At 32.6% G+C, this 12,017-nt stretch overlaps 1 protein-coding gene across 1 annotated transcript in view; it reads right to left on the bottom strand.

The window, feature by feature from the left end:
• Positions 1-261: 261 nt before the first annotated feature.
• LOC127728648 (general transcription factor 3C polypeptide 5-like) overlaps positions 262-12,017 on the bottom strand; it is a 60,301-nt gene continuing 48,545 nt past the window's right edge. Inside the window, exon 9 of the mRNA XM_052236186.1 lies at positions 262-2,747. Coding sequence (XP_052092146.1) covers positions 2,506-2,747 — 242 coding nt within the window. The 3' untranslated portion in view covers positions 262-2,505. The remainder of the gene's footprint in view (positions 2,748-12,017) is intronic.

The following is a 12,017-nucleotide window of genomic DNA, read 5'->3' as shown; positions in this document are numbered from 1 at the left end:
TTTCTGAAAGGATGTATAGTTCAAAACTAAAGTACTGAAAAGTTAAATCTAACCACCTTGAAAGCATAATAAAAGGAACCAATAAATATTCAAAGCATAATCAGAAGATAGTTCTCAATTACATCAACATTGTTGACCAAGGACATATTCCAACCATAACATAATTGAAAACCATTGTTGGCATCTTATTCAACCATACATACGTGACATTAACATATCTTTTAAGTAGTTTTCGTTATTAAAAACATTAAACAGATACAATTGTAGTGTAATAATAGCTTTATTTAATACACATGGTTAGATATTGACCAACAGACCTTGAATGTTTGCTGTAAACAACAAAGAAAATCAGGCATTTTATATCAAATCTCTTATGGTCATGTCATTATCTTATAAAGCAAGTTTAAATGAATTTCCTCTTACAAGTATTTTAGGAAAATTCAGAAGTATCCGCTCACCTGTTAACCAGTCTTTATAGGACAAAATATTTACCTTGTGTAGCTGTTTAATACAACAAGAGTGCACATGCTGAAATGTCTCACCTGCTTTACTAACCATTGATTTTATGTTGATAGTCCTAATTATAAAACACAAAAACTTAACACTGAGCAATGAACTGTGAAAATGAGGTCAAGGTCATATAAAACCTGCCAGACTGACCTGTACATCTTCAAATATTTCCATACACCAAATATAGTTGACCTATTGCATATAGTATTAGAAAAAAAGACTAAAACAGAAAAACTTAAATTTAACCACTGAACCATGAAAATGAGGTCAAGGTGAGATGATATCTGCCAGTACACCTTACAATCATTCCATACACTAAATATAGTAGACCTATTGCTTATAATATCTGATATATGGACTTGACCACATAAAATTAACCTTGTTCACTGATCCATGAAATGAGGTCGAGGTCAAATGAAAATTGTCTGACGGGCATGAGGACCTTGCAAGGTACGCACATACTAAATATAGTTATCCTATTACTCATAATAAGAGAGAAATTAACAGTACAAAAAAATCTTAACTTTTTTTTCAAGTAGTCACTGAACCATGAAAATGAGGTCAAGGACAATGGACATATGACAGACGGAAACTTCATAACATAAGGCATCTATATACAAAGTATGAAGCATCCAGGTCTTCCACCTTCTAAAATATAAAGATTTTAAGTAGTTAGCTAACGCTGCCGCCGTGGCCGGATCCCTATCCCTATGTCTAGCCTTCTGTGATAGAAGTCGCAGGCTCGACAATAAACTGTTGACACAGAGATATGTCTCGCCTGTTGGCAGAAAATTCACAAAAAGACAATCTGATGGACAGCCACATTGTTAATTAATTCATTCAATGGACCATGACCTAGGGGGCAGGGCCTCAAAATAGTCATCAAACTGATATGTACTGAAAGTAATTCAACTTTATACAAGATATCATTGATATATCACAAGAAGTTCATATCAAACTAATTTTATCAGAAAACTTAACATTGAAAATTGATAATTAATTCAAAGTCACTAGACCATGACCTAGGGGGTAGGGCCTGGGAAAAGTTGTCAAACTGATATATAATGATAGTAATGCAAATTTATACAAAATGTCATTGATCTATCACAAGTAGTTCCTATCAAACTGACTTGAGCAGAAAACTTAACAATTGTCAACGCTGCCAACACCAGAAAAGCAACACCTATGTCTGGCTTTGGCGATTTTTTTCACAGGCAGGACCAAAATTGAAAGACAAACCTTCTTGTTCAATAACATAAATATCTGTTTAGCACTAGGTCTTGTAAGCTTTCAATCTCTATAAAAAACATTTTTGACAGCTTCAGATTTCAAAATAATTTAGCTATTGTAAAAATAAAAATAAAAAGATGTACTGTGTTCCTATATGTGCATGATATTTTTCTAAAGACATGACTTTTCTACAAACAGGGACATAACTAGATGAAGCATAGCTCTAGATAAGAAGCTTTGACTTATTGTTTAAGAGAAAATGTGACAAAAATATGGTACGGAGAGAGGCAAATCAGTCTCTTTTACTTGATTACTCAGCCCATGTATAGAAATTTCATTTTCTTGTGATTAATTGATATGCAGAGAGATAGACACACTTACAGACCAGCACAGCACTTCTATGGGACCCACTCATAGGAAAGAGAACAAATAAAATAGTTTAGGATGAAACTATCCAACCTATTGCATGATTCTGACACATAAAGCTGGTTCTAAGTGCTATATCAATGGCATCTTTTTTTCTTATTCTTTATCTCTGTTATTCTTACTACAACATAAGGTTTGTATTTTGCTTATTGTTTTTAATAACAAGTTGCTCCTTATTCTACCTCACTTCTTCCTTCATATGTCTCTTACTTGATCAAATGGCAATGTGATTATTTTCAAACTACAACCTCACATCATGATTGATCATCTTTGACCAATCAGATAAGTTCTTCTTTCTGAGTCTCAGTCCTATTGCAATCAGAAGACTATTATTGCCCATTATACACAGTCTAGCATCTCAGTTTCCATGAAACTCATGTCTTCCTCTATCATACTTTCTAAATTTAAGTCCTCTTCCAGAATTGAATCTGTATTTATATCAGCAATTTCCTGTTCATCCTCATTTGTCTCCCTTTCATCTTCTTCCTCTGTATCTGGCAATTCATCTTCTTCCTCCTCTTCATCAGTTTCTTCTTCATAAATTTTCTTCTTTTTTATTCTTTTTAATCTCAGATTCCTAGCTGAAATATACAATTATCATTGACATCACATGAATGTGTAAAGGTAAAATACTTTGATACAAAATTGTGTCCAAAGTCTGTTTCAAAAGCCAAAATCATAAAACCTTGGATAGCATAAAAAACCAAAAGGATCTAAATAGAAGAGTCAAAACTGTCTACTATAACTATGTCTCAGGGGTTGTACCTAAGCTTGTCCTCAATTACCTCTATTGTATGATCTGGAAATATTTAGGGAAAAATCATTTGAATCATGTCAACACTGGCTACTTGGAAAATGGTACAGTTGGGACCGATAATCCAACCATCCATGTTGAGTGTGCCCACAATACAGACAATCAAGTGTACGTTCAAAATTGGTCAAAAAAGGTCAACTGGTGCAAAACTTGTATAGAATTATAAAATCCAATTATACAATCAAATATACCATATATCAGTTTATTATCTGCAGAGAAAATTGTTCTTCTAAAGAAATTTTCTATTCTAAGTTCCATTATTGGTTGAAACATTGGACATAATGGAATAATGTTTTAACTCATCTTTAACTTAATTCTGCTTTTATCATTCAGAGAAAAGTCCGCTGATGAGGTGTTATGAGTATTACAATAATAGTAAAAACCTAACACTGATTTCTAAAACAATGACAAAAGTTAATCTCTTGGTTTGAGGTTGTTAAGAAAAGGGTTTGCTAAAACTTTGCTATCTCTTCTCATTTACCTTTCACGGTACACGTACACGTTATGATAGTTAATACTAGTAAGCTGAATAAAATTTCATGTTGAAAATTTGCTGATACATGTCAAGTTAAGTAACACCTAAAATAAAATTCTCTACAATGTATGGGTTATAACCACAATTTCACAATATGGAGAGTTCAATTCAGCTTTAACCTAAGAGCAGAAATTTGACTCTGTTTATGAATATAGGTACCTGAAAAAAAAACCTGTATCTAATGGAATTTTATACCTAAAACATAAATATGTCAAGAGATTATATCTTTAAACTTCTTATTTTTTGTGACTGTCTAGGGGCTTTGATCTTTATATCATTTTATGGTTTAAAGTAAACAAGATCAAGTTATCAATGATTCATGGTTTCCTTAGATTGTGCAAGGTTATTTTAAATTACTGCACCATGCAGAATATCAAACCTTCCTACTGTGTAACCTAATACGGGTAGTTCAACTATTTCTGCATGCTTAAAAGTACAGATATCACCCTAAAATAAGACATAAACCTTTAAAACCTACATCAATGTCAATGTTAGACATACAAGTATAATGATATCAAATAATTTTAATTTAAAACGACACTTGTCATCAAATGTTATATTATGACCTATATAGCTAACACTACAAAAACTAGAGGCTCTCAAGAGCCTGTGTCATTCACCTGTATCTACTGTTGTTTTGGAAATCATGTAAAATAAGGTTTAAATCATAATAAATAGTATTAGATACCCTAATAATGATTGCACATGAGGCCAATTTGGTTTAATTTGGCCCAGTAGCTAAATAAAAAGCAGGTCATCTCAATAGTAACTAGACTTACAATAGTAACTGAAGACCCCTTATCATTATTTAAATTTTTTTTCAAGTTGTGAACATTTGAAATTGTTTTTTTTACAATTTTCCCTTAGACTTCTAAAGTAAATCCCTATGTCCTATTTTTAGCCATGGCGGCCATGTTGTTTGGATGGCAGGGTCATTTTTCAATCAAGATACCCTATTGAATATTGTGGCTGAGTTTAGTTCTATTTGGCCCAGTAGATTAAGTGGAGAAGATTTTTGTAAAAGATTAAATCTTTTACAAAAATTTACGAAAAAAATTGTTAAAAATTTGACTATAAAGGGCAATAACTCCTTACAGGGTCAATTGAAAATTTTGGCCATATTGACTTATTTGTAGATCGTACTTTGCTGAACATTATTGCTGTTTACAGTTTATCTCTATCTATAGGTGTAATACCACCATTGATTTTCCCCTATTAGTCTTTGTTAAATTTGCACTTTTCAAAAAATTGTGCAGACTTTATCTTTGTTTCAAATAAAGAAATACTTGGCATGAGTAAAGTTTTATCCTGTCCAGTACTATAGAAAAAAATTCACATAACATTTCATTGCATATAAGAAAATAACCATCACTGGAAGTTAACCAATCAAATTTTCCCCCTTTTTTAACCTGTGTACAAGCTTTAGTAACCATGTAACCTCAAGTTTCCAAAATATTCTATAGAAACCCCAAATAAAAAAATAATGGTGCTTTGAAATACCCAAGATATATGTTTATGACCAAGAAATGTTTTACTGCAATGAAATGTAGGATCAATTACCTACAACTGTCAAATGCAAGGGAATATTTTTTTTCGACCTATTTTCGTATGCAACCGGATGTGACGTACTATGATTTGGTGGTATTACACCTATAATAATATTAAGATAATAATTTGTAAAAAAATTGTAAAAAATTAACTATAAAGGACAATAACTCCTTAAAGAGTCAATTGACAATTTTGGTCATGTTGACTTATATGTAGATCTTACTTTACTTAACATTATTGCTGTTTACAGTCTACCTCTATCTATAATAATATTCAAGATAATAACCAAAAACTGCAAAATTTTCTTAAAATTACCAATTAAGGGGCATCAACCCAACAAAGGGTTGTCTGATTCGTCTAAAAATTTCAGGGCAGATAGATGTTAACCTGATGAACATTTTTACCCACGTCAGATTTGTTCTAAATGCTTTAGTTTAAGAGATATAAGCCAAAAACTGCATTTTACCCCTATGTTCTATTTTTAGCCATGTCCGCCATGTTGGTTGGCAGGCAGGGTCATCGAACACATTTTTTAAACTAGATACCCTAATGATGATTGTGGCCAATTTTTTGTTAAATTTGGCTCAGTAGTTTCAGAGAAGATTTTTGTAAAAGTTAATGACGACAGACGACGACGACGGACGCTAAGTGATGAGAAAAGCTCACTTTGCCCTTCAGGCCAGGTGAGCTAAACATGGATCAAATATTTCAGGGGAAATGCATAAAATGGATGTCCATTTCAAACAATTTCATAGTCAACAAATTAGTAAATTAAGCATCCTGTAATTGTTTCATACAGATTTCTGCCTTGCTTCTAAATATTCTTATGTATACATTTACACCTTGCCAGTCTATAATGCGTTATAAATTAGCTCTAAGGATATCTAGATGTATTTTGAATTTCTGTGTTATTAGGTTGTTCTCTTACTGCCATATACCCCACATATACATTTATTCCTTCTCTCACTACCATATACCCCACATATACATTTATTCCTTCTCTCACTACCATATACCCCATATATACATTTATTCCAAATCTCTCACTGCCATATACCTCACATATACATTTATTCCTTCTCTCACTGCTATATAACCCACATATACATTTATTCCTTCTCTCACTGCCATATAACCCACATATACATTTATTCCTTCTCTCACTGCCATATAACCCACATATACATTTATTCCTTCCCTCACTGCCATATAACCCACATATACATTTATTCCTTCTCTCACTGCCATATACCTCACATATACATTTATTCCTTCTCTCACTGCCATATACCCCACATATACATTTATTCCTTCTCTCACTGCCATATACCCCACATATACATTTATTCCTTCTCTCACTGCCATATAACCCACATATATATTTATTCCTTCTCTCACTGCCATATAACCCACATATACATTTATTCCTTCTCTCACTGCCATATACCTCACATATACATTTATTCCTTCTCTCACTGCCATATACCTCACATATACATTTATTCCTTCTCTCACTGCCATATACTCCACATATACATTTATTCCTTCTCTCACTGCCATATAACCCACATATACATTTATTCCTTCTCTCACTGCCATATACCTCACATATACATTTATTCCTTCTCTCACTGCCATATACCTCACATATACATTTATTCCTTCTCTCACTGCCATATACCCCACATATACATTTATTCCTTCTCTCACTGCCATATACTCCACATATACATGTATTCCTTCTCTCACTGCCATATAACCCACATATACATGTATTCCTTCTCTCACTGCCATATACCTCACATATACATGTATTCCTTCTCTCACTGCCATATACCTCACATATACATTTATTCCTTCTCTCACTGCCATATACCCCACATATACTAGTACATTTATTCCTTCTCTCACTGCCATATACCCCACATATACTAGTACATTTATTCCTTCTCTCACTGCAATATACCCCACATATACTAGTACATTTATTCCTTCTCTCACTGCCATATACCCCACATATACATTTATTCTTATGCAATTAATGACACATGTTTTTAGACTGTACCAATTAATTTCATTCACAATTACTGTAACACCCATATAACTGTTGGCTTGTATTAGATACACCTTGAGGGTGTTAGCCTGAATGGGTGTATCTAATTTACACCAAGATATAATGGTCAATGCAGAATGATAGTTTTCAATAATTTAGAAGGGTCTTTCAACAATTTAACTATATATTATTGTAAAGCATGATAAATGCAGGGTATCCAATTTCATTTCAACCACATCTTGGTGTAAATAAAGATATACAGCAGTTCTCATTCAAAGAGTGAGCAGAAGGTTGATTAAGTTGGAGGAGTATTGCAATAATTGTAAAATATGAGTGTCAAAATCATTGACTGACTGTAGAAGTTAATGATTAAAACTCTGATCACTTGCTTTAAAGTGGTTGATTGCAAAAATGAGTATATCATGATTCTGGAGTAATCTTCAGTAGGAAACTACTTAGAAAATTCTGCTGTTGTTACTTTCTTTAGTAAACATTGGGTCAGACCTGTAGATAAGTTCACCATTCTGTCACTACTCTACTGTTTCCAACATGAGTGCACATACTGAAAGGTCTCCTTGCTTTACTGATAGGATTGAATTTTATGTTGAAAGTCTTTAACATAAAGATGTTACTACAGGTATCACATAAACTTCCCATTATCAATTATCCATGAACCATGAGGTCAAAGTCAGATGAATCCTGCCAGACAGACATGTACACCTTACAATCATTATATATACCAAATATAGTTGACCTATTTCTTATAGCATCTGTGAAATGAACATAAACATGAAAAATAATCACTGACCAATAAACCATGGAAATTGGGCATGGTCAGTTGAACTCTGCAAGACAGAAATGTTCACCTTACAATCATTTCATACACCAAATATGGTTGACATATTGCTTATAGTATCTGAGATACCAACTTCAACAAGAAAATTTAACCTTGATCACTGGTTTAAGAAGACAAGTAGACCTTGCAAGGATCCCATATACTAGTACCAAATATAGTTATACTAGTACTCATAATTATTGAGAAATTCACATTTCAAAAATCTATACAGTTTTTCTAAGCAGTCACTGAACCATGAAAATGAGGTTAAGGACAATGAACATATGGCAGACAAAAACTTCTTAACATAAGATTAAGGTATCTGTATACAAGGAATAAAGCATCAAGGTCTTCTACCTTATGAAATATAAAGCTGTATTTTAAAAGTCAAGGCAGCCACCACCAGATTAACATCCCTATGTGACTGTCTTATATCCTGGGACTTCGGTCACAAATGAGAATAAATCAAACATTAGTACTACATTTTTTAAGAGTAGAACACACATCCTATATTATCTATACTTGTCTACCGGTATCTTTCATTTGAGGCTGATGCCTTAGGAAAGTATGCAATCTATTGCAAACTTCCCAAATACCCATGTCCCATGCAAAGGTTGAATTGTTGGTCCCTAAATCTTGTTATCCTATGCCTTCTTTAGCTTATTATAAAGTCTGGGTTTTGCTCATTGTTAAAGACTACAGTTAGGACCTATAGTAGTTTACATTCTTATACTTGGCGGACACACTTCTACCACATTTCCTTATTTTATATCAAACTGGGGTCAGCTTATCTGACTGCCTTGTTCTATAAATTACATCATGGTAATTTTTTGCTAGTATTTTTAAAAGTTATTTTCTACTGCAACTTAAATTCAATTCGTTAATGATTTGGTTTAGAAAAAAAATGTCATTTACTTGGTTAAAAATGCATGAACAATTTGAACTCAATCATAATCTACCTTTCAATGATTTACAAATTGACACATCACCCCCATACACTTATTAAAATAAATCCTGGGATTTAAGAAAGGGTGGATAAATATGACCCTGTAACTTTTACTATTGATCCTGCCAACAATTTATTTAATCCTTAATCTGCAGATAATAAAATTTTTATTGCACCTAGGACCAAGTCCAGGTCATATAAATATAAAAACACCTACACACTGTAGTCTACTTCACCTACTGTCAATTCTAAATCAAAAACATATTTTAATATAAATACCAACTATTATTTATCTAAGGTGTGGACCTGGGTAGCCAATTAAACTTATGATACGTGGGCTCCTATATTCTTCTACCTCAAGATGATCAATATGTTTGGTACACACAATTTTAAGTGCAGTCATGCAGGTTAAGACTTGGTTAAGATTTGTCATGTTTTGGGAGCGAAATATGCATATAAATGTTACACTATGTTCATTCATCATATTTGGGTATCAATCTACATGGCCAATCCTGTGCATCCAATAAAAATAAAAAGTAAGCTGTACATCTTAAACAAAATACCTAAAAAATATCTGTCAATGTTTCAAAGGATGGTTCAGAGAAAACAGTAGAGATAAATGGTCACCATAAAACACACGGTAGATTTACCACAAGATGACAATACCACCAACTCCCACAGAGGTAGTAAACAACATAAATGCATAAAAGAAACATGTGGTTGAAATGTTAATGAAGTTCCTGTATGTAATGTTTGCAAGGTAAAACAGGTTTATTATGCAATCCAACGACATCAAGGTCAACAGTAAACATGATGGCAAATTGATGTGTAATATATATCACAGGTATTATTTAAAAAAATAACATCCACAAAAACTTGATGTCATTGACAAAATATTTTCAATAGTGTATGGGTATAATAAAAACGTTAATTTTTGCTGTGAAACAGTGAATGAGCACTGCATCACTGCACTCTACTCTATGTAGTAGCCAGCATTACTAGACTGGTTGCTATGCATTGTGTTTACTTTTTGACAGAGTCAATATGTACTTTCTACATGTAAAGTATTAACTTGCACAACGATAAACATAGGACCTATATTTCAACCTTCATTTTGTAAAAGAGCAAGTCTCTGTAGTAATTTATACAGGTAAATTATAATATTTGTGTTTCATTGTCTATTTTTAGTAAAACCTGGCTAGATGCTGATCTTTCTCATTTTTTGTTAAATTGAGCAACTTTAGCAATCATGAGTGTAAGATGGGACCATCAGAAGTAAATCTGAAAGTGAGCCATGTTGTAATGTTTTTATAAACTAGTGGCTCTAAAGATCCTGTGTCGCTCACCTTGGTCTATGTGCATATTCAACAAAGGACACTCTCCAAAATTGTAGACAAGAATTGAATTCATGACAACAATCTCTGTTTTGTTGATCTTGTACTGCTGAACATTTAGTCTGTTTAGTTTCTATATTCTTTAGTTTTTGCTCAAAACACAAAAGAGGGTTAAAAAACAAATCCTCATTTAAGGGAAATATCTCCTATAAAGAGTGAATCTACTAACCATATCGACAAAATTTGACTTGTGAGTAGATCTTACCTTGCTGATAATTTTTGGGATTTAAAGTGTCTATTTATCTATTATAATTTTTATCATATAAGGCAAAACACAAAAATAATGTTAAAAATCGTCATTAAAGGGCCATAACTACAATAAGGAGTCATCAGACGATTTCCTCCATTTGTCTTAATTGAAGATCTTGTCTTTCTGGTCATTTTTGCTTATTTAAGTTTCTATCTATCTATCTATCATAATTGTTAAGATATAAGGAAATAAATGTGGATAGTGTCCACATGTGGACACAGATAATGCCCCCGCTTGCACATCATATAGTTATAAAGGGACATAACTGAAGAATGTAAAAGTGACGCTACCAAAATTTGAACTTGATCTGTCTTTTGTGGTAATAAGCATTGTGTGTAAGTCTCATAACATTTGGTTGAGGCTAACTTAAGAAGAGAACAGAAACTAAAAATTCATCAATTTTTCTATTTGTAAACACGCATAACCCTAGAAAGGTTGTGTATAAGTTTTATAACATTTGGTTGAGACAAACTAAAGTTAGAGAACGGAAACGAAAAATTCAGCAATTTTTATGTTTATAAAGGGACATAACTCAAGAATGGTAAAAGTGTCACCACCAAATTTCGTACTTAATCTGTATTATGTAGTAATAAGCATTGTGTATAAGTTTCATAACATTTGGTTGAGGCAAACTAAAATTAGAAAACGGAAATAAAAAATTTGTACTTGATCTTAGTTTTGTGGTAATGAATATTGTGTATAGGTTTCATAATGTTTGGTTGGGGCAAACTTAAGTTACAGAATGGAAACTAAAAATTTTGCAATCTTTCGATTTATAAAGGGGCATAACTCAATAATGGTTAAAGTGACACTACCCAAATTCAACTTGATCTGTGTTTTATCAGTGGAAGTCAAAATTAAACATTGCATTGTATAATGCATTGATTGTAGTTGATTCAACTATAATCATGGACAAAGGAAGATAACTCCAATTTTAAAAATTACTTGATATTTAGAAGAAAATAAAAATTTTGCAATTTTTCCATTTATAAAGAAATGTATAAAAATTCAAACTTGATCTGTCTTTTGTGGTAATAAGCATTGTGTATAAGTTTCATAACATTTGGTTGAGGCAAATTGAAGTAAGAGAACGGAAACTAAAAATTTTGCAATTTCTCCATTTATAAAGGGGCATAACTCTAGAACGGTTAAAGTGAAGCCACCAAAATTCAAACTTGATCTGTGTTTTGTGATAATAAGTGTCATAACATTTGGTTGATGCAAACTCAAGTTAGAGAACGGAAACCAATTTTGGGACGTACGGACGTATGTACAGACGGACAGGGGTAAAACTTAATGTCCCCACCGCTACGGCGGGGGCATAAAAATGCAAAAAATTGGTAAAAATGGTCATCAAAGGGCAATAACTCTAATTAGGAGTCTACTGACGATTTGTACCATTAGACTTATTTGTGAAACTTATCTTGCTGATCATTTTTGCAATTTAAAGTTTCTCTCGATCTATTTTAGTTTTCA

The sequence above is a fragment of the Mytilus californianus genome, unplaced genomic scaffold, assembly GCF_021869535.1.
Source record: "Mytilus californianus isolate M0D057914Y unplaced genomic scaffold, xbMytCali1.0.p SCAF_2, whole genome shotgun sequence".
Taxonomy (NCBI): domain Eukaryota; kingdom Metazoa; phylum Mollusca; class Bivalvia; order Mytilida; family Mytilidae; genus Mytilus; species Mytilus californianus.
Note: the sequence above shows the minus strand (reverse complement) of the source record. Positions and strands in the feature narration are given on the sequence as shown.